Genomic DNA, 23,977 nt, shown 5'->3' with positions numbered 1-23,977 from the left:
ATAAACACACTTTGAGAAGTAATTTAAGTCAGGAATAATAAAAATACAGATATAACATTAGCACTATCCATACATATTCTGTTCTGTCATATATATGAAAATATACACATGGATATAGCTCTTTTAAACCAAATTTTTACATAAATATTCACTGATTTAAATAAAAGTTGACAGAGGTAGAATTTGTGTCAATGTTCATAATTTTCAGGAACAAGTGCTTCAAATATTTCATTACTGTCTGTCCTTTAAAAAAATCCATATAGCCAACTCATGAAAGCCATCATTCTGAAAAAGCGGGGAGGGGAAAGGTGGATTAAGAAAAAAATGATAAAATTACTCAGTACTTTCATGAAAAATTGCAATTCAGTAATGTTTTAACTGAAATTATAATCTCTAATAAAATCTTTGCCCACAAATTATAGTTAATAGTCAAGAAGTATTGTTCTATATTTCAAAAAGATATTCCCTTTAAACTATTATACAAAAGCACTTCAAAATATAAGAGTACTGAAAGAATGATACACAGTGAAAAGAATGGGGTAACATAGAATGTTAATTGAGAAAAATCGTTCAAAAGAAGGGATACTATGATGTATAGGTTTCATAAAATTACAAACAAGTACTGTAAATTATGTTGTCTGAGTCTTAAAATAGCATGTTAAGGATAGTCAAATATTTTTCCAAGTATTTTGACCTTACGTGCTATCTAACCACCCTCCCAATTAAAAAACACAGACATTAAAATAAAAAAAATCACACAATGGAAACACTGAGAAAGTAATTATTTTTTTCTATATTGAGGAAGACATACTTAAGAAGAAATTATCAGGCAGGTTGTCAAATACTGATGTAAAACATTGTTTATAAGAAAAAAAAAGCTGGAAACAAACTATCGATATATGTTCCATAAGAGGAGAATGATTAAATAATTTATGGAATATCCATGTGATCAACTGTTAAATCACTATTTTAAAATGGCATTTTTGAAAATGCTTTTAATGATAAGAATAAATATATGCAACTATATTAAGGGGAAAACCCCACAGAACAGAACAAAACAAAAAAACTGATAAAAACTATTTTGAGTATGATTTCTATTAGAATTATACATGTATGTCTATGCTTGTGTGTATATTTATTACAAATTAAACATAAGAAAGGAGTAGGGGCTTCCCTGGTGGTCCAGTGGTTAAGACTCCATGCTCCCCTCCCAATGCAGGGGTCACGGATTTGACCCCTTGTTGGGGAACTAAGATCCTGCAAAGATTCTGCATGTCGCGTGTCACGGCCAAAATAAATAAATAAATAAAGTTTAAAAAAAGTAAATAAACCTTTTTTTTTCTTTTTAAAAAGAAGGGAGTGTACCAAATGGCTAATTGCTATTTTCTCTGGGTTGTAGGATTAAAAGTGATTTTGATTTGTACATCCATGTTCACAGCAGCATTTTCACAATAGCCAAAAGATGGAAGCAAGCCAAGTGATGAATGGATAAACAAAGTGTGCTATATACATAGTATGGAATAATATTCGGCCTCAAAAAGGAAGGGAATTCTGACACATACTCCCTCCCTCATGGATAAAACTTGAAAACATTATAGTAAGTGAAATAAGTCAGTCACAAAAACACAAATGCTGCATGATTCCACTTACTTAAGGTACAAAGAATAGTCAAATTCATAGAGACAGAAATTGTCACGGTGATTGCAAGAGGTTAGGGGAAAGGGAGAATGGGGAGTTAGTGTTTAATGGGTACAGAGTTTTAGCTGGGGAAGATGAAAAAGTTCTGGAGATTGATGGTAGAGATGATTTTTGCACAAGAGTGTGAATGTACTAACTGCCAGAGAAATGTACACTTAAAAATGGTTAAAATGATAAATTTGACATTATGTATATTTTACTCCAATAAAAAAAATATAAAAAGAAGTGATTTTGGTTATCTTCTTTCTACTTTTGTATTTTATGTTTTCTCAGTGAGCATTTTTTAGATGCAATAATCAAAATAGTAAAAGCAAAACTGGATTATATATGTTAACTATTAGAGACACTGTAAATACGACTTGATATGAATATTTCATATTCATTTCTGGGTACTTATGGGGAAATCCCTTAAAATTAGTTTTGGTGACAACGTTAGAAAATATGAATGGAAATGTGCTACCAATTAACAACATCATTAGGATACTCTGGGAATTTGTTAATGGTTGTAGACATTTTCTAATCTACATCTACTAGAATGGCTATAATAAAAAAATGGAAAATAACAAGTGTTGATAAGGACTTGGAAAACTGGAACTCTTAGACTGCTGGTGAGAATGGTACAGTTATGTGGAAAAAGTTTGGCAGGTATTCAAAAAGTTAAACATGGAATTACCTTATGACCCAGCAACTCTAGGTACTCCCAAAAGATATTAAAACAGACTAAAACAGATACTTGTACACCAATGTTCACAGCAGCATTATTCACAATAGCTAAGAGATGAAAACAACCCAGGTGTCCATCAACTGATGAGCAAAAGAACAAAATGTGGTATAAACACAAAGGAATATCATTCAGGGATGAAAAGGAATGAAGTTCTGATACATGCTACAACACAGATGAACCCTGAAGACATTATTCTAAATGAAGTAAGCTAGATGCAAAAAGACAAGTATTGTATAAATTCACTTATATGAAAATCTAGAGTAGGCTAATTTATAGAGATAGAAAGTAGATTAGAGGTTATCAGGGGCAGGGAAGTGAAGACAGGGGACTGGAGAGTTATTGCTTAATAGATACAGAGCTTCTGTCGGGGTGATAAAAAATTCTGGAAATAGTGGTGATGGTTGTACAACATTGTGAATTTAATGCCACTGAGTTGTACACTTTACAAAACAGTTAAGAAGGCAGAGTTGAGGGACTTCCCTGGTTGTCCAGTGGTTAAGACTTTGCCTTCCAATGCAGGGGGTGTGGGTTCGATCCCAGGTCAGGGAAATAAGATCCCACATCCCTCCTGGCCAGAAAAAAAACAAAACAAAACATAAAACTGAAGCAATATTGTAACAAATTCAATAAAGACTTTAAAAATGGTACACATCAAAAATATCTTAAAAAAAAAAGTAGGCAAAGTTCATGTTATATATATTTTATCATAATTTTAAAAAGTTTTCTAATTCATTATAGCTTTAGAGATTGCTGGAAAGCACTATGTTCTAGATCAGTGGTTCTTTTTTTTTTTTTGCGGTATGCGGGCCTCTCACTGTTGGGGCCTCTCCCGTTGCGGAGCACAGGCTCCGGACGTGCAGGCTCAGCGGCCATGGTTCACGGGCCCAGCCGCTCTGCGGCATGTGGGATCTTCCCGGACCGGGGCACGAACCCGTGTCCACTGCATCGGCAGGCGGACTCTCAACCACTGTGCCACCAGGGAAGCCCCCAGTGGTTCTTAAAGTATAGTTTGGGGGTCCCTGGGAGTCAAGCCTCTTTTCATAAACTAAGGAATTACTTGCTTTTTCACTCATATTATCTCACAAGTATACAGATAAGTTTTCCAGGGGCTATGTGACATGAAAGGCCAGTTAGTAAATAAATATTTCAGATTTGTGGGCCACAGGGTCTCTGTCACAACTACCTAATTCTGCCACTGCAGAAAAGCAGTCTGAGACAATATGTAAACAAATCGGTGTGGCTTAATAAAGCTTAATTTACAAAATTAGGCAGTGGTGTGGATTTGGCCTATAGGGGCCTAGTTTACCAACCCTTGATCTAAAATGCAGCTGTGAATCAAGCATGAAAAAAATGCTTGTGTCACAACTGCCAAGAGGCTTTATAATGAGAAGCAGAACCTCCATCTAATCACATTCAAATTAATGCAGCAGCTTAGAAGTTGTGAGGACAAAGTGACTGCTGCCAGCACTAGGAAGTGGTCCTCCAAGTGAAAGAGGAAGTCAAATGTTTTAGTCAAATAAACAAACACAAAAGCAAAAAGCACAGCAATCAGGAATCATTTAAACATAGGCCCTACAAATACCAATAAACCCTGGGGCATCAGTATATTAAAGAATAGAACATAGCTAATACTCTTATGAGGATTCTGAAGTCACCAAGGAAATGCTTAATTATCTCCTATAAAATTCTATTGAGAGAAGCCAAAAAATGAATAATTTTTAAAAGGACTGACTTTACTATTTCTGTCAATAAGCCTGCACTTTTCAGTCATCTACTTTTCAAACCCTGGGTCTGACATGCTTCTTTCCCATTCACTCCCATCTCCAATGAATGAGCACATCACTTTGACCCTTCCTCAGCCAAATGTGTCCTAGCTCTTTACAATCACTCTGGAAAACTGCCTTACTATAACTACTCAAGCTCGAACACATGCACATCCAGTGACCTGACAATCTCACCCCTAAGTGTATACCCAAAAGAAATGCACACATCTGTTCGCCAACATAAGGTACTAGAATGTTCATCATAATTCTATCTGTAATAGCCCAAACTGGAAATTATCACATGCCCATCAAAAACAGAATGAGTGAATGGACTGTGGTATGTTCACATAATGGAATACTATACAGCAACAAGACTGAACCAACTACAAGTACACAGCAGTATGGATGAATGTCACAGAGGTACTATTGAGAAAAAAGCCAGAAATATATGATTTCATTTATAAAATGTCCAGAAACAGACAAAAGAAATCTATGCTTTTAATAACTGAGACAGTTACTTTTAGAGTAAGGCTTATGACCAGAAGGACACCCAAGAGAGGTCATGTTTTGTTTCTTGATCCGGGTGCAGGTTGCATAGGTGTGTTCAGTTTGTAAAAATTCATTGAGCTGTATATCCTATGATATAGCACTTTTCTGTATGTATATAATAATTTATCTTAAAATATCTAGCTTTCAATATTAAATAATATTTTCTATATCTTTGTCCACACTTTCACTATATGTTATTTGTACCTTGAGTTTGGCACTTTATCAAATATTACCCTGTGATATATTGTCATTTAATTTTTGTTGTGGATGTCTTCTCTCTCTCTCTCTTTTTTTAAATCTGCATCGGGTCTTAGTTGCGGCGTGTGGGATCTTCATTGAGGCATGCGGGATCTTTCGTTGCGGCGTGCAGGCTCTTCCTTGCAGTGCACGGGCTTCTCTCTAGTTGTGGTGCGTGGGTTTTCTCTCTCTAGTTGTAGTGGCACATGGGCTTCTCTCTAGTTGTGGCGTGCAGGTTTTCTCTCTAGTTAGAGCGGCACATGGGCTTCTCTCTAGTTGTGGTGCGTGAGTTTTCTCTCTCTAGTTGTAGTGGCGCATGGGCTTCTCTCTAGTTGTGGCGTGCAGGTTTTCTCTCTAGTTGTAGCGGCGCGTGGGCTTCTCTCTAGTTGTGGTGCGTGAGTTTCCTCTCTCTAGTTGTGGTGTGTGGGCTCCAGAGCACGTGGGCTCTGTAGTTTGTGGCACCCAGGCTCTCACTGAGGCGCGCAAGCTCAGCAGTTGTGGTGCATGGGCTTAGTTGCCCCACGGCATGTGGGATCTTAGTTCCCCGATCAGGGATCAAACCCACGTACCCTGCATTGGAAGGCAGATTCTTTACCACTGGACCACCAGGGAAGTCCCCAGATGTCTTCTTTTTTAATTAATGTATAATTTATGTACAATAAAATACATGGACTGTAAACGTTCAGTTCAACGAATTTTTACAATTGTATACAGCCATGTAACCATCACCACCATGACACAGCACATTCTATTACCTCTGAAAGTTCCCTACCACCTTTATAGGCAATCTCCTCTCCCCCGACACAGAAAACAACTCTTGTAATTTTTATAACCAGAGATAAGTTTTGCTTGTACTTGGTGTTACATACATACCTTTCTGATAATCAGTTTGTATGTTCAGGAGAATGTAAAGGAGACTTCAGAGTAGAACTAAGGGGTGGTGTGCGAAGACCGTGCCGACGCATCTCTTGGATTGCTCGTTCTCTGTCAATAAAGACAAAATAAGAGATTATACCAAAAAGTGGTAAACAAATAAAAGGTCCTGTTATTGTTGTTAAGTAATTTCTACTCAATTGATTAATTAGTATTTCTACTAAATTTAAATCCTTTGAAGGGACTTCCCGGGTGGCACAGTGGTTAAGAATCCGCCTGCCAATGCAGGGGACACAGGTTTGAGCCCTGGTCCAGGACGATCCCACATGCCGTGGAGCAACTAAGCCCGTGTGCCACAACTACTGGGTCGGCGTTCTAGAGCCCGTGAGCTACAACTACTGAGCCCACGTGCCACAACTACTGAAGCCTGCGCGCCTAGAGCCCGTGCTCCACAACAAGAGAAGCCACCGCATAGAGAAGCCTGCACACCTCAATGAAGAGTAGCCCCTGCTTGCCATGGCAACTAGAGAAAACCCACGCAGCAACAAAGACCCAACGCAGCCATAAACAAATAAATAAATCCTATGTCTTTATATCATTTCTAAGTTGAGGATAAAAGATGTCAATTAAAGGAATATGTACTTTAAGAGATTGTTCAAAGCCCTTCTGAATATAGATTTTCAAAGTTGGTTGGTTCCCCTCTCTGCCCCTACCTTTCCCACCTCTTCTTGCACATAAATCTAGTCCTCTTCCTTCCTGTCTCAAAACGCCCAAATGTTAGAAGTAAAATAATCTACTTTCTGTTATGTCTGGGTCTGCCCCACAAAGCATGATGACTGTGTTGCCACCTCTACTGTGGGCTATTCACAGTCCCTGGCCCAGACTTTCTGACTTGAGCTCTTCAGTACCTAGGATTTCTACCTAGACGGGTGCTTCACAAACTTTTTTCATTATAATCCCCTACAAAAACTTTTTTAGATGCCCCTCCCCAAATTATTCCCCCTCCGTCCAATTTTAATACATCAGATTTTAATAGATAGATACACTGTGAATACACTGTGGCCCTTCCGAGGGCCATAAATCACTGTAGTACCTAAGGTTTCTTTGCCATTCCCTCTTCCCCAAGAATCTATATTGTTCCCTGCAGGGACAATATTGCCTCTTTAAAAATGCAAGATCTAGTTGCATGGTAAACAGAAGGAAAGACATGGTCATGTGGGTCAAGGTTTCTTTGGGGACCAGGGGCAAGGAAAAAGGAGAAGAATTAAGGGAGTCTATAACCCTAGGCAACAGAGAGTTTGGTTTAGGACCCTTGAATTGAAGAGAATTTCAGTTGTCATTAATAAATGAAAATCATTACATATATACAGTTTAGTACATTCAGAAAATAGATCTTCTAAATAACAAGAAATTAACAACACTGCTTTCATGACACTGATGTAACCTCAGGCTTCATTTCTCTTTGAAATCACAAATACTGATTTCCTAGCAAATTCCATCTATAATCCAAATTGCACATCACTTAAAAGTTTTGAAGCAAATGGTTAAGAATAAGATTAGAGAACTCAAAATATTGACCTAAATAAGCAATCTGACCACTATTTGAGAATGAAATCTTAGGAATGCTGATGCCTATGGTATTAATACAGTAGGAAAGAATAATGGAAGAAAAGTAAATTGACAAGTTGATTCACAAATTAGACTTGGATTTTAACTGTTAAAGCAGGTCTCATTCCTGTCTGTAACACTTGGAGATTAAAATTTTCAACATAATAAAGCAAATGAACTGAAATATAAGTGTCTATAAAAATTCCTAAGCTGTAGGGAATATATTGAAAAGATTAAGAGCACAGGCTTTAAAATTAGACAAACCTATATGGATTTTAGTCTTGGCTCTGCTATTTAATATTTGCGTGACCTTAGTTTTTAATAATAATATAGGCACAATAATAGATAGTTAATAGGATTAATCAGATACATACATAGTATCTGGCATATATTTGTTAAGTGCCCTTAAGATCATCAGTATCATCGCTTTCATGATGATTTGTATTTGGAATTTCCTATTGGACCATAATGTTTTGGGCTCTTGTAGAATCCTTACTAGCTTGCTGATTCCCTAACTATATCCTTTGAAATAATGCCCTAATTTTGTCCTGAGGAATGCTACAGCAAACATTCATACAATACTTGCTACTTTATTGTGGGGATATTATCTTCTACAACACTTGTTGCCTTTTTAGGAAGAATTACCAAAGAAATTTATTTTACATATTAATGCTAAGAAAAGTCTGCTATTTGTAAGCCATATTAAATCCTTTTGGAATAGAATAGGGAATAAATAAAAACGCTGTTCAATGCTAAAAATATATTCTTACCGTTCATATCTTTCAGTTGAAATCTGCCTTTTCAGAACATCAAGATCTGTTTGTAATTGTGCCATTTTAGCCCGAAGCATGGTGTTTTCCCGGCTTTGACTATTTCTTAAAAACAAATTTAGAAAATCAAATAAATAATAAATATTCTGTTTTATAGCATCAAGTGCTATGGATTTTTGTTTTTGTTATTAATAAATACAAATGGAGGTGACATATAAGGATGAAAAAAAGAGAAGACTTTCCAACAATAATTCCATAAACGTCTGGAGCTTCTATCACAAAGTTTTCTTTTTCATTCATCTCATTTATTTAACGAACATTTACTAAGCTTCTAGTATGTGCTAGGCACTGCAGCAATGCTGGAGATACCAATGTGAGAAGACATGAATTGTAACATCAAAAAGTAAAGTATCTTTATTGGCTCTTTCTTGATTCCTACCTCAGAAAGAGATATATTTCTAATTCCTTTTAAAAGTTAATTATTCCACTCATACTATCTACTCTGTGTTTCCTCCCTTCTTCCAAAAATATGTCCAAACTTCTCCATTATCAATCTCCTAAAAGGTAATCAATATTATGAGGGTCAAATTTCATGGCCTTTTCAAAGTCTTTTTCCTAATCCATAGCATGAAACACAGCCAGCTCTCCCCATTCTGAAATGCTCTCCCCTTCGCTGACTTCTCTCTTCAGTCCTCAAATTTAGGTATTTTTCTAAAGGCCACTCGTTCACTTCCATGGGTACCACCTCTGTGGAGAACATATACAAACTACACGCCCAAACATGATGTCTCTTCTGAGCTAAACCCCCTGAGTTTCCCAAAGCAGCGGCCATGTAATCAAAATACTTTGCTTTGCACTCCCATCCCCCAGTCCCCCAACACTTTGAAAACAAAATTTTTTTCGTTCCTCCACTATTTTTCTATCATTTGTTTTATGCTACAAATCTATAAAAAATTATTCATATTGAAAAATTATTTGTGACAAGCTATTTTCCTCACATAAGTTGATTCATGACGCTTACAATTTGCTTTCTGAAAGGGTTAACTTCTCTTTAAGTAGCTGAATTTCTGCATCCTTCTCGTGGGAGGTTAAATGGGAATGAAATTCTTTATCTCTATTTGTAGCCAACAATGATTCAAGGTTTTTAATCGTATGTCTCTCACTTGACAGTTGTTTTTTTAACAGCTCTGATTCTGATTTTACATTTTCTAATTCCACTGCAACCTACAAGAAAAACAAAGCAAGATTACTTCAGTATAATTTTAGACTTACTCTGAAAAATTATCTGCACAGCTATACACACATCAGTTGCTTCATTTTGGGTACTGATTAAAGATTCTGTAATACTTTTCACATATAGGAAAAATATCTTATTTTCAAAATAATCTTTGTTATTTTTAGCAAAGACCTATCCCAACCCTCAAATAGTTTTCTTTCATGTTATCTTGTCAATTTAACGTAAAATCCTAAAATGTGGCCACCCTATCAGTAAGGAGGCCCTTCTGGTTTATTAAATATGTATATTCTGTTTACACAGTCAAACCAGTCTTGAAGCTTCTCAGTACCTGAAAATAAAGTTACTACTAAATAAGTGAAAACTGGAAACACCCATGTTTAAAAACACACATTGGGTTGTTTAAAGTAATGCTTCGGTTTGGGAATGGGACGTTCCAGTTAACTCGACTTTTAAAATTAAGTAAGATTTTTATCAGGAAAATATTCCACTTAGAAAGGAATCAACTGCTCAATTCTTCATATAAGTCTTACTTTTAAACAGAGAAAGAATGTATTGGGATATGTTCCTATTCTATAATTAGAAGACTTATATTCTCCTAAATACCCAACTGCTTCAAAACAGCACCTAATTTTATCATCATGTTTGCCAAAGAAACCTTGACAAAAAATGTAGTAGTCAAATTAGAGTAGGGCTGAATAAAACAATATGCTACTGGGACTTCCTGGTGGCGCAGTGGTTAAGAATCCGCCTGCCAATGTAGGGGACACAGGTTCGAGCCCTGGTACGGGAAGATCCCACATGCCTCGGAGCAACTAAGCCCGTGCGCCACAACTACTGAGCCTGCGCTCTAGAGCCCGTGAGCCACAACTACTGAAGCCCACGTGCCACAGCTACTGAAGCCCACGCGCCTAGAGCCCATGCTCTGCAACAAGAGAAGCCACCGCAATGAGAAGCCCGCGCACCGCAACGAAGAGTAGCCCCCACTCGCCACAACTAGAGAAAGAGCGCATGCAGCAATGAAGACCCAATACAGCCAAAAATAAATAAATAAAATAAGTAAATTTATATATTAAAAAAACAATATGCTACAATATTATCTTTTAAGTTCTTACCCTCTCAAATTCAAGGTTTTTGGAATTCAATTGCTGGGTCATAATATCTTTGCCTGAATCAAGTTTAATGCAAAGGTCTCTAAGAGATGACACATCATTTAATACTGCTGCTTTCTCATCTTCTTGGTGTCTCAGCTCTTCTTCTAATCTAGACATGGCTTTTGCCATGGATGAGATCTGAGATTCATAAGCATGATGTGCATTTATGTGCTGAAAATAAGAAAACAGGTAAAAAGTTAAAGTAACCCAGTAATATTAAAGGTTTGAATCTGTGTAACTACAACGTCCCTTTATATAACTATAAAAGCCAATTTTTGCAATTTAAAAAATTTTGCAATTTTAAGATACTCTCAGGAAGCTGTCTTCTATTTAAAGATGGCCTATTTAATGCTTAAAAAAATAAACTGTGTTTAATTATTAATCATGGTAACTAAGTACCTCATGTATATATTTGGAAGATGAAAATTACTGCTTTAGGGTTGTGAACATGAGAGATCTTTTAAGTCATATTAAATTTTTCCTTTATAAACTCTGTTATAATAATGCTTTTTAAAGTAACATATATACTTATCACTCCTCAACTGCCTTTAAATTCTGAATTTCAAAAATGGAGTTTGCTTTAAAACTATATACCTAAACTCATATTTAAATTTAACTTAACCTAATAATAGTATACAACTTTATAAGATTTTAATAACTGAAATGACGAGCAAAATTTGAAATACTGATAAACACTTCTTTCCTAAAGTAATATACATTAAAAAAAATTAATTTATTTATTTTTCGTTGCGTTGGGTCTTCGTTGCTGCACACAGGCTTTCTCTAGTTGTGGTGAGCAGGGAGGGGCTACTCTTCGTTGCGGTGTGCGGGCTTCTCATTGCAGTGGCTTCTCTTGTTGCGGAGCACGGGCTCTAGGCGTGCGGGCTTCAGTAGTTGCAGCACACAGGCTTCAGTAGTTGTGGCGCACAGGCTTCAGTAGTTGTGGCTCATGGCTCTAGCGCTCAGGCTCAGTAGTTGTGGTGCACGGGCTTCATTGCTCCGTGGCATGTGGGATCTTCCTGGACTCCTGGGCTCGAACCCATGTCCCCTGCACATTCTTAACCACTGCGTGGGCCACCAGGGAAGTCCCAAGTAATGCACATTTAAAATTTTTCACAATTTAAAATGTGAGTGATAAATACAAACAGATATAAACTCTACTTCTAGAATTTAGGAAGAATTCCACATTTGAAAATTAAATTATTAAACAAGCTTTACTAAAATGAATCAACATTAAAAATCTAATACACTGCTATGAAGATTTAATAAATTTCAACAATTGTAGAAAAGTACTTGGATTTTCCAAATATTAATGAATTAATTAATCAAAATTCCCTCAAAGAAATATAAATATGTAAGTCAATCTTATATACCACATAAGAACATGAACAATGACAAAGAACGAAAGAACTAAAGAATAGTTTCTCCCAAGAACTATTTTGAAGGTTGAAAAACATTCCTTTAGTTATTATACTCTTAACAGAAAAACTTACAGAAATAGTGTATTCATTTCCTAGGACTGCTGTAACAAATTACTGCAAATTGCTGGGTGGCTTAAAACAACAGAAATTTATTCCCTCACAATTCTGGAGGTTACAAGTCTGAAATTTAGATGCTGGCAGAGTTGGCTTCTTCCGGAGGTTCTGAGGTAGAATCTGTACCACGCCTCTCTCCAAACTTCTGGTGATTGCTGGCAATCCTTGGTGTTCCTTGCCTTGTAGACACATAACTCCAATCTCTGCCTTCACCTTCACTTGACATTCTCCTTGTGTCTTCTGTGTCCAGATTTCTCTTATCTCATAAGGATACCAAACATTAGGTTATGGTCTGCCCTAGTCCAGTATGACCTCATCTTAAATTGATTACACCTGCAAAGGTCCTAGTTCCAAAAAGGTCACATTCACAGGTTCTGGTGGTTAGCATTTCAATATATTTGGGGGGGGCATAATTCTATCAACTCTCTGGCTCCCCCAAATTCATGTCCTTCCCATGTGCAAAATATATTCATTCTATCCCAACATTCTAGCATCAACTCTAAGTCCAAAACCTTATCTAAGTCAGAATGGGTAAGACTCTGGGTATGGTCCTTCCTGGGGCAAAATTCCTCTCCTTCCACAGACCTGTGATACTGGAAAACAAGTTACCTCCCTCTGAAATAAAATGGTGGAAAAGGCATAAAATGGTCCCATTCTGAAAGGGAGAAAATAGAAGGAATAAAGGAGTTACTAGTCCAAAGTAAGCCTGCAGCCAAGTAGGGCAAATTCCATTAGATTTCAAGGCCTAAAAATAATTATCTGTGTCTTGATACTCTGTCCTCTGGACCTGCTAGGGCAGCCCCACCTTCTCAGCCCTCAGGTATAGCCCCATCTCTTGGCTCACAATGGCAGTGGCGCTGCTTTCTGGAATCAAGGAAGAAATAGCCCAGTCCCCTGGGCCTATGGTAGCGTAGCAGGTCCACCAGTTTTTGAGCTGTCCTTGGCAGCCCTGCTGATCTCTGAGCGACCTTCATTCTTCCCTTTTCTTGAAGGAGAACATATGTTCATAACTCTAGTGGCCTGTTTTCTGCTAGTAGGATCCAAGAAGTTTAACCTTCTTTCCTTGTATCCTGTTTCTGTCCCTTTCAGCCCAAGCTGGCAGTGTTTCTGCTGAGGTGATTGGTTGGGTCTATGAGTCACTCACCTACTCTCTTTGCCTAGCCACACTCTCGGCCCTGCCTCCAGAACACGCTACCTGGATAGGCTAAGACTTTTCCAAATCATCAAGTCCCAGCTCTTTTTTTGCTTAGCAATTCCTTCTTCAATCTGTCTCTTTCCTTCACATCTTACTATAAGCAGCAAGGAGAAACCAGGTTGCACCTTTCATACTCTGCTTGGAAATTTCCTCAGCTAAATATCCAAGTTCATAACTTATAAATTCTACTTTCCTAAGAGTATACCATAATTCAGCCAAGTCCTCTGCCATTTTATAATAAGAATTACCTTTTCTCCAGTGTCCAATAACATGTTCCTCAATTCCATCTGAGACCTCACTAGAAGAAACATTCTTATTTCTGGACAAATTCCATTCATGATGATTTATGTATTTTGTAAATAATAGAAGTTTTCTCTACAGCTTTCCTCTTTTTTTCTGCGGTACGCGGGCCTCTCACTGCTGTGGCCTCTCCTGCTGTGGAGCACAGCTCTGGACGCGCAGGCCCAGCATCCATGGCTCACGGGCCCAGCCGCTCTGCGGCATGTGGAATCCTCCCGGACCATGGCACAAACCTGCGTCCCCTGCATCGGCAGGCGGACTCTCAACCACTGCGCCACCAGGGAAGCCCTCCTCTTTTTTTCTGAGTTCTCACCAGAATTGCCTTTAATATCCATCTTTCTATCTACAAACTTTTCAAGGTTGTCTAGACTTTTCTATCACGCACCTCAAAACTCTTCCAGCCTGTACTCATTACTCTTCCAGCCTGTACCCAATTCCAAAGACCCTTTTTAGGTTTGTTACAAAAGCAACCCACTTCCTGGTACCAAAATCTGTACTAGTTTCTTAACGCTGCCATAACAAATTACCAGAAACTAGATAGCTTAAAACAACAGAAATGTATTCCCTCTCAGTTCTGGAGGCCACAAGTCTGAAATCCAGATGTCAGCAGGATCGGTTCCTTCTGGAGGTTCTGAACGAGAATCTTTTCCACACCCCTCTCCCAGCTCAAGTGATTGCTGGCAATCCTTGGGGTTCCTTGCCTTGGTAGACACATCATTTCAATCTCTGCCTCTATCCTCATATGGCATTCTCCCCTGTGTCTTCTGTGTCTGAATCTCCCTTATTTTACAAGGACACCAGTTATCAGATTAGGGTCCATCCTACCCAGTGTCACCTCATTTTAACCTTTTTAAAAAATATTTATTTATTTTTGGCTGCATTGAGTCTTCATTGCTGTGCACGGGCTTTTCTCCAGTTGCGGCGAGCGGGGGTTAGTCTTCGTTACGGTGCACAGGCTTCTCATTGCGGTGGCTTCTCTTGTTGCGGAGCACAGGCTCTAGGTGCACGGGTTTCAGTAGTTGTGGCTCGTGGGCTCTAGAGTGCAGGCTCAGTAGTTGTGCGCACAGGCTTAGGTGCTCCGCGGCATGTGGGATCTTCCCAGACCAGGGCTCGAACCCGTGTCCCCTGCACTGGCAGGCGGATTCTCAACCACTGTGCCACCAGGGAAGCCCACCTCATTTTAACTTGATTAAATCTGCAAAGATGCTATTTCCAAATAAGGTCACAGTCACAGGTACTGGGAGCTAGGACCTAAATATATTTTTGGGGGGAGGAGTGCATAATTCTACGCACTACAGATAATCAATACTTTCTTCTAAAAAATAAAGACCAACTATGATACTATACCAACAAAACAAAAGTAGAACTAATAGCCAACTGTTCCTTATCAATCTAACTTATTTAGGGTCCCTATATTTTAACTAAACTCTAAATTTTATCATGAGACTTTTTTTTTTTTTGCAGTACGCGGGCCTCTCACTATTGTGACCTCTCCCATTGCGGAGCACAGGCTCCAGACACGCAGGCTCAGCGGCCATGGCTCACGGGCCCAGCCTCTCCGCGGCATGTGGGATCTTCCCGGACCGGGGCATGAACCCACGTCCCCTGCATCAGCAGGCGGACTCTCAACCATTGCGCCACCAGGGAAGCCCTAACAGACTTTTATTAGACTGTCTTTATGACAAAAGCTTATTTAAATCCACATGCAAAAGAATGAAGTTGGAACCTTACCTTATATCATGTATAAAAATTAACTCAAAATGGATCAAAGACCTCAACATAAGAGCTAAAACGATAAAACGCATAGAAAAAACAGGGGAAAAGCTTCATTATGTTCGATTTAGCAACGATTTCTTAGATATGACACCAAAAATACAGGCAAGAAGAAAAAAATAGATAAATTGGACTTCATCAAAATTTAAAACTCTTGTGCATCAAAGGATAAAACTGAGTGACAAGGTAAGCCATGAGACGGGAGAAAATATTCACAAATCACATATCTAATAAGGGATTGAAATCCGGAATATACAAACAATTCCTACAACTCAACAACAACAGAAAACAACCTGATTAAAAACTAGGCAAAGGGGCTTCCCTGGTGGCGCAGTGGTTGAGACTCCACCTGCCGATGCAGGGGACACAGGTTCGTGCCCCAGTCCGGGAAGATCCTACATGCTGTGGAGCGGCTGGGCCCGTGAGCCATGGCCGCTGAGCCTGCACGTCTGGAGCCTGTGCTCCGCAGCGGGAGAGGCCACAACAGTGAGAGGCCCGTGTACCGCAAAAAAAAAAAAAAAAAACTATGCAAAGGATTTGAATACATATTTCTCCAAAGAAAATATACAAATGGCCAATAAACACATAAAATATGCTCAACATCACCAATCATTAAGAAAATACAAGTCAAAACCAAAATGAAATACCACTTCACTCCCATTGGGATGGCCATTATTAAAACAAAAAATAACAAAACAAAAAACCCCAGAAAATAACAAGTGTTGGTGAAGATGTGGAGGAACTGGAAGCCTAACATTGCAGGTGGGAATGTAAAATGGTGCAGCCCCTGTGAAAAACTGTATGGTGGTTATTCAAAAAATTAAACATAAAATTATAATATGATCCAGTAATTCCATGTCTGGATATATCCTAAAGAACTGAAAATAAAGGCTTGAATAGATATTGTACATCCAAGTTCATAGCAGCATTATTTTCAATAGCCAAAGATGGAAACAAACCAAATGTTCATTGACAGATGAATGTTTAGAATGGGGTATATGCATACAGTGGGATATTATTCAGCCTTAAAAAGGAATGAAATTCTGACACATGCTACAACATGGGTGAACCTTGAGATTTAAGTGAACCTTAGGCCTAAGTAAAATAATTCAGTCACAAAAAGACAAATATGGTATGACTCCACTTATAAGAGGGATATGGAGTAGTCAAATTCATAGAGAGAAAGTAGAATGGTGGTTGTCAGTGGCTGGGGGAGGGGAGAACGAGGAGCTAGTTAGTATTTAATGGGTACAGAGTTTTAACTGGGGAAGATGAAGACGTTCTGGAGAAGGATGGTGGTGATAGTTGCACAACAATATGCATGTACTAATTGCCACTGTATACTTAAAAATGGTTATAATGGTAAATTCGATATTATGTATATTTTACTTACAATATAAAAGTAATGGGGCTCTCCTAAGCAAATTATCAGAATGACAGATTACCACTGAACTTGATTTTTACCAATGCTTAAACCTCACTTCAATAAAGTGCCTTTGAATGTTTTCTGTTTTACTAAATTCTGTCTGTGCAAGACAAATGAATATATTACCTCCTGAATTTCTTTTTCTAGTAGCTCCACTCTTTCTCGAAGGTGTCTCCTCTCGGTGTCAATAGAAAGAAGTTCCAGTCGAACTGAGCTGCTTTCTCCCTCAGCTTGATGGGCTTTGACCTCCCAGTCTTCAGCACGGTCATGAAGCATCTGAAATCTATCTAACAAATCTTGATTTTCTCTTTCCTGGTTTAACCACAATTAAATTGTTTCTAAATTAGTCATCATTACTCACTGGAATACCCATGTCATAAACATATACACACACTGGGATTTTTGTTTTAATTTAGGAAGCATAAGCTATCTGTGCAGACACTATACTAAGTAAGATCTGTAAGAAAATATACAAAGACAGTAGGCAAGATCTCCACTTTCATATGTTAATATCTAATAGAGGAGACAGAATAAAGAAACATGAAAAAGTTAAAAAAAAATCAGTCTTAAATCCAACCTAAACAATGTTTTTTCACCTTAGAAGCCATTAAGCTCTCCCATCGTGACACTTCAGTTATGTAATTATGAACTCTACTCTTCATTTCTTCTTTTTCTTGCACTGCTGCTTCTAATTCCAATGAAATTTGCTATAAATCAGAAAATTGAAGACAAGTCTAAAATGAATGTAGCACCTAATGAGTTCTATTTATGTTCAAATAGCTCTTTCTGAATTTGGGGAATAAGTGAGAGTAGGAAAAAAGGAAAACTGTTCCTGACCGTTATTTTCACATGTTTTTCTGGACTGATCTTGACTTTTTAACCAAATATTACCATATATCTCCCACAATATATGTGACCACATATCTGGTATTTAAACTAAGGGCTAGCTACACTCAGGGGTTGACATTTTTAAAAATTTATATATCAGCAATATACTCCATAATGAATAATTTTTAAAAATATTTAAAATAAGAAAATTATTGGTTTTCTTGGTGTAATCCTTTAATAAACCAGCACAAACAAAACCAATACCTTTTAGTATTTGCCATTCTAAAATATTCATTAATTAACTTACAGGCATATCTCTAAGCCACTGGAAGTAAGTACGAATAATTAAAATCTATCATGGGTCTTTAAAACACAGAAACTTTGCCCTGGGAGTGATGCTGAGGTCCTCACCCAGTAGAGTAACACCGATTTCTGCCATAGAGAACACCATGCTCCCAGCTTCAGGATTCCTTGCAACAAAGACCACAATGGTGAGGGGACTACAGTTGTACCCATTACACACCCTGTAATATACCGCAGCATTCTAAATCACATTTTAAAATACCCTTATAAACACTATTCTCCTTAAAGAATTATTTCTTTTGTTGTTGATATTTATATAATTAAAATTTAGAAAGCATATTTAAAGCTTTAAAATTTAGCAAATAATGAATATATTGTATAACTGTATACTATAAAACTATCAAAGTTTATGCTTTATGCTCATACCTGGTTTTCTCTCGCCACTGTAGCCAGATCATCCTGTAATCTTCTGTTTTCCTTAAAAGACATTTCTTTAGATCTTCCTACTTCATCAAGTTCCTTGTGAGCTGCATCAAGCTGGCGCCGGAGGCTGCTTATCTCACGGTCCCGATTAATCAATGTTTCCTTTAGGTGGCTGTTACATGGGTGGTATAGCAATAATAAAGAAAGCTTTTTGGAAAATTTAGTTCATTTAACTGTTGTACTCTGATTTAAGTATACTAGGAATGCAAGAAATTACAACTACTCAACCTATGGACTGGGAGAAAATATTTGTAAATGATGCAACCAACAAGGGTGTATACCAACAGCTCACACAACTCAATAACAAAAAAACAAACAACCCAAGCAAAAACTGGACAGAAGACCTAAATGGACATTTCTCCAAAGAAGAAATGCAGATGGCCAATAGGCACATGAAAAGATGCTCAACATTGCTAATTATTAGAAAAATGCAAATCAAAACTACAATGAGGTACCACCTCACACCAGTCAGAATGGTAAACATTAAAAAGTCTACAAATAGGGCTTCCCCGGTGGCACAGTGGTTGAGAGTCCGCTTGCCGATGCAGGGGACACAGGTTCGTGCCCCGGTCCGGGAGGATCCCACATACTGCGGAGCAGCCGGGCCCGTGAGCCATGGCCGCTGAGCCTGCGCGTCCGGAGGCTGTGCTCCGCAACGGGAGAGGCCACAACAGTGAGAGGCCCGCGTACCGCAAAAACAAAACAAAACAAAACAAAACTGGATGCCGTTCCATTGATTACTTACTTCATAGAAGATTCATACTCTGAGACTGTTATCTTCATCTGAGTAATAGCTTTTTCCTATAGAAATTATAAAAATATGTAAGATTCTAAACCATTCATATAGAAATGTCTTCATTTGAATTGATACGATGTCACATTCATATAGTTTAAATCCAATTATATAAATTATATTATAAAAGAAACCTCCAAGTAAACATATTTCCATGTACCAATTATATTTCATATATTGGCATATTTCTACCCACTAAGAATTTGAATTGTTCCTTGAGTTTGCTATAATCATATATGATAAAACTGTCTTCTAGAAATAGAACTTTTAAAGATTCAAATTATTGGTATAAAATGAAATTTAAACACATTAGAAGATACGGCTTTGGGTCTTAGGAGCTTGTACACAGGCAATAAGAACTGCATATCTAAAACAGAGAATAAAATAAGCTTTTCTGTTCAGATGCTGGATAACATTACTTAACAGTCACATACTTTATTAGCTAGGTTTTCATGCAAGTTTGCAATCTTTTCTGTCTTCTCATCTACAGTCTCCTGAAGAATGTCTTTTTCTTTATCAATAACACCAATGGTCTTTTTCATTACATGAGCCTCTTCATTCTGTGAAGTCATCTTGAAGTGTAGTTTATCTATAAATGAAAAAGAAATGTTTGTTAGACAAAGTAAATTAGGATTCGCAAAAACAAAATTGAAGAATACTTACCTATTTTTTCCTCCAGTATTTTAACTTGTGCTTGTGCTGATTCAAGTTCACTTCTTTTCATGGAAAGTTGGTGCTGATGGTCCTCAAGTGACCGCTGTAGCTGCTCATTTACTAGCCTAAAGAGTCAGTGGACAAAAACAAATGGTGTCTTTATCTCTGGTAGAAATAATTTTTTTAAAATGAAAGATCTTAAAAAATATTTTTCTTATTTTTAAAGTTTCTTTTATTCCTTATTTTAAAGCTCTTCCAGTATAGTCAATGGCATTATACTATATATATTATTCCTTTCTTCAAAACTGTTCCATCTTCCTCAAAATAATACGGTGTAAAAATCAAATTAATTGTATACTTTTTTCTAGAGGCTTCCTAGTAGTTTTAAAGCTTTTCTCCGTTTCCTAATAACAACCCTCTTTCTCTTAAAATCTATTTTCAATAGTCAAGGCAAAGGAAAAGTCTTGCTTTTACAGAATAGCCTAGCACTTCAACATCCTGACCATCCTGACCAGCAAGCTTTGAATTCTGCTTCCCATTCTGACTTTTTTTGATAGGTAGTCAACGGGAGGTCACAGTAAACAGGGAAATAGGTATTAACTGTAGTGCAATGAGGATTTAAGACTAAAGATTGGTTTCAGGGAGCAAAAAAAAAAGACATACAGCAAAAATAAAGACAATTTCAGACGAATCCCTTACTGATCAGTAAGATTAATTTTTTTTCAGAAGTAACAAGAATTTGCTCTCATGTCATCTAGGGTCTTTGGAAGCTTTTAGTCCTGGCCTAGGAATTCTTAGTCTGGCCTTGCTGGAAAAACATGGCTCTCACATTAGGCTATTTATTGGGGACTTCCACAGGTTCCTTTTAGGGTTTGTTTGAAGATGAGATAGTAGAAGATACTAAAGGTGGCTTAGTTTAGAATTGCCTAATAGGGAGGAGGTTGGATTCTGAAACCACTAGTAAGATGGGACATCTCCCACAGAAATCAAAAGTTTTACATGCAACACTGAGATATTCTGAAACACAAAAGACATGACCCTGACTGCTCTAATAGCAAATGAATGATGACCCAGAGGCAGCGAGGGAAGTCAAGGTGAGGCTGACTTCTTTAGAATTGCACAACCAAATAAAACCAAGTCAGAAAGACTCTCGGTTCAAGCAATTTTACTTCATAAAATCATCTGTGAGGTCCAGGTGACTCACTGTATTCAAGCTGCTTGTAAAAGCTACAACTATTACTCTGAGGGATATAACTACATGGAGTGGAGAAAAAAGAAAGCTAATATTCACTGTACTGATAATTTACAGACATTACCTCATTTATTCCTAGGACAGTTCCATAATTAGAACCATTATCTTGATATTATAGAAACAAATAATAACTTGTTCAAGATGGCAAAGCTATTAAGGCAAAGAAAATACATAAATCCAGTTTAGTCTACCCTGATATCAATGTTTTTCTACTACATCACACTGCCTACTACGAAGAGCACAGGACATCTTCCGTGTGGAAGGGAAAATGTCTGCCAGTAAGCTATAAAGAATCCTTTCAAAACTGGAATGGCTCCCAGAGTTCCTACTGAAGGACACTGAGTAGTTGGCAGTGCTTGAAATCCTAAGTAGAAATGTAAAGATTTTTTTACATCTAAGTTCATTAGCAGGGTTAATTCCTAATGAAAGTAGGATTGATAAATGAAGGCAGGATAACATCTTGATTGATTATACATATAAAGGAGGCCCTTAGTGAGTCTTAAAAATAGCTTTGCCTTTTCATATTCTAGTGTAGGCAGGCAAGGGAATAATAGAGATTCCACACAGACCTCGGCAGTAACTTTCTGACAGAAGGATTGTTGCTAAGATAAAGGTCTTCTTAACGAAAGAACTGAGGTATAAAGTTCATAGGAAAGAATAGTTGAGTGACTATCATATTATTTGTCATCATGGTGTTTGGAAAGGAAAATTTGAGAACCTGTTGAGAAGTAAGTTGCTAGGATGAGCTAATTTCTTAGCTTCGAAAGTGCTATAAGCAAAAAGCAAAGGGAAGTGATGACTTCCCACCAGAGAGTGAAGCAATAAAACTTAGAATCAAAATTCTAGCTCTCCACTTACCAGCCATGTGGCTAGATAAGACCATCTCTCTGAGCCTCAAATTCCTGAGTTTTATTACAGTACATGGATGTATACATGCTCTCATCTTAGGGGGCAAAAGTAATTACTTCTCTTCATGATAGAGTATATTTTAAACAAAGACAGCATCATAAAGGGTCCTTTATTCATAAGAAGTGTTCAAGTTGTAAAATGGAGCTGAAGCTCTATCTAAGAGGCATAGGTTTGGAATTTTAATGGCCTCTTAGAAGAAAGAGAGATTGATATGGTATCCCTGTTTTTTTTTAATTAATTAATTTTTGGCTGCGTTGGGTCTTTGTTGCTGCCCATGGGCTTTCTTAGTTGCAGAGAGCGGGGCTACTCTTCATTGCGGTGAACAGGCTTCTCATTGCAGTGGCTTCTCTTGTTGCGGAGCATGGGCTTTAGGCGCATGGGCTTCAGTAGTTGTGGCTTGCAGGCTCTAGAGTGCAGGCCCAGTAGTTGTGGTGCATGGGCTTAGTTGCTCTGCGTTATGTGGGATCTTCCCGGACCAGGGCTCGAACCTGTGTCTCCTGCACTGGCAGGCGGATTCTTAACCACTACGCCACCAGGGAAGCCCAGTAACGCTGGATTTTTTTTTGGTATCCCTGTTTTATTTCAGATGTCTCCAAGACTCTATGGTTATGACCACCACTAACTGAGAAAGTATCATCTCTTGATAACTGAGAGAGGGGAATAGGGATAAGGACTGGCTTTTCTGTCACATTTCTGCAAAAGGATGATGATTTATATCTGGTGGTCCTAGGTCCCTTGGCCCTTCTAAGTCCAGTTCCATGAGCTCAGCTGTCTTTACTTAGGGCCCTGGCTCCTCTTCCTGTCTTGGTAGAAAAAAATGTTAGACATGCCCAGAAGATAATTCTTAGGCATCCTAAGGAATCTATGAGCCTTATCTAAAATGGTTCTCAATTCCCTTAACAAATAAATACTTCTCAAAGGAGACCAGTTATATTTGGTTTTCTGAATATACAAACACACTCTACTATAAAAGCTGATACTTATTGCCATAATAATAACTCTAACTAGAGCTTATGGGCTCTTCCCAGGAAAATCAGCTAATGCATTTATTTGATCCTGGATAAGTACATAACCCTCTAGTTTTAAAGAAGGTACACAGAATAACTAAAGACTAAGGTGAAATTAAAACAGTCTGACGGTATTTTCAGCTGCAGAAATCTAAATGTTTAGAGGCTCATAGCTAGCAGTAGTGAGGATTAAGGCTATTGTCCTCTGCTGCTGCACCAAGAGACTAGACCAAAGATCCTCTATTTGGACAATTAGAGACTGTGCTTGATATAGAAAAGACTGTTTGGTGGCACTGAAATTTGATGAAAAATGCCTAACTCAGGAAGGGAAAGAGAAAATGGGCCCACCAGGTGGATGAAAAGGAATATATGCTTTATCTATCTGAGTATCAGCTTCTTAAATGTCTTCATGTTAAGGGAAACAGAACTTGATGTGATTAAAGCGACAGCAAGATCTCTATTAAACATATCAAAAGTTGCATGAGGTTTGGACAAGGCGACTTCATTTCCATACAGTTCTTGGTATTATGTTTGTATTGGGTTCAGCTTTGGATGTGAATCTGACAGCTTGAACTCATAGTTCTAATGTTTACTGATGTATACTGATATGGAGAATGTGACTGACACACCTTCCTCAGAGACAAGTCTGATATTTGTCAGAGCAAAAAAAGTTATGGAATCCTGCAATCCCCCCATTATTACCTGTCTCTGTTTACAGACAAACAAAGGTAAAGAGAAAATTCTCCACAACCCATTCCTATAACAAGGTAAAGAGAAAATTCTCCACAACCCATTCCTATAATACAGTGACTGGATTATTCCTAGGTGAGGGAGGCTGGGTAAGAGAAAAGGGTATTAGTATAGCGGAGAAAACGCCCAAGGAGCTGCATGGTAGGGGATCCAAGGGAG

The 23,977-nt window shown here is 37.9% G+C and overlaps 1 protein-coding gene across 1 annotated transcript in view; it reads right to left on the bottom strand.

Moving 5' to 3' along the window:
* Nucleotides 1-238: 238 nt before the first annotated feature.
* The window catches only part of CEP135 (centrosomal protein 135), an 82,781-nt gene continuing 59,042 nt past the window's right edge, over nucleotides 239-23,977 (bottom strand). Inside the window, exons 16-26 of the mRNA XM_082838891.1 lie at nucleotides 19,910-20,025; nucleotides 19,681-19,835; nucleotides 19,199-19,254; nucleotides 18,397-18,565; nucleotides 17,436-17,546; nucleotides 16,966-17,151; nucleotides 10,572-10,781; nucleotides 9,244-9,446; nucleotides 8,223-8,327; nucleotides 5,845-5,955; nucleotides 239-285 (exon numbers count right to left, since the gene is read on the bottom strand). Coding sequence (XP_082695017.1) covers nucleotides 5,856-5,955; nucleotides 8,223-8,327; nucleotides 9,244-9,446; nucleotides 10,572-10,781; nucleotides 16,966-17,151; nucleotides 17,436-17,546; nucleotides 18,397-18,565; nucleotides 19,199-19,254; nucleotides 19,681-19,835; nucleotides 19,910-20,025 — 1,411 coding nt within the window. The 3' untranslated portion in view covers nucleotides 239-285; nucleotides 5,845-5,855. The remainder of the gene's footprint in view (nucleotides 286-5,844; nucleotides 5,956-8,222; nucleotides 8,328-9,243; nucleotides 9,447-10,571; nucleotides 10,782-16,965; nucleotides 17,152-17,435; nucleotides 17,547-18,396; nucleotides 18,566-19,198; nucleotides 19,255-19,680; nucleotides 19,836-19,909; nucleotides 20,026-23,977) is intronic.

The sequence above is a fragment of the Leucopleurus acutus genome, assembly GCF_964270905.1.
Source record: "Leucopleurus acutus genome assembly, chromosome: 4".
NCBI classification, from domain to species: Eukaryota; Metazoa; Chordata; class Mammalia; order Artiodactyla; family Delphinidae; genus Leucopleurus; species Leucopleurus acutus.
The sequence above is the reverse complement of the archived record's forward strand: the minus strand, read 5'-3'. Positions and strand labels throughout refer to the sequence as shown.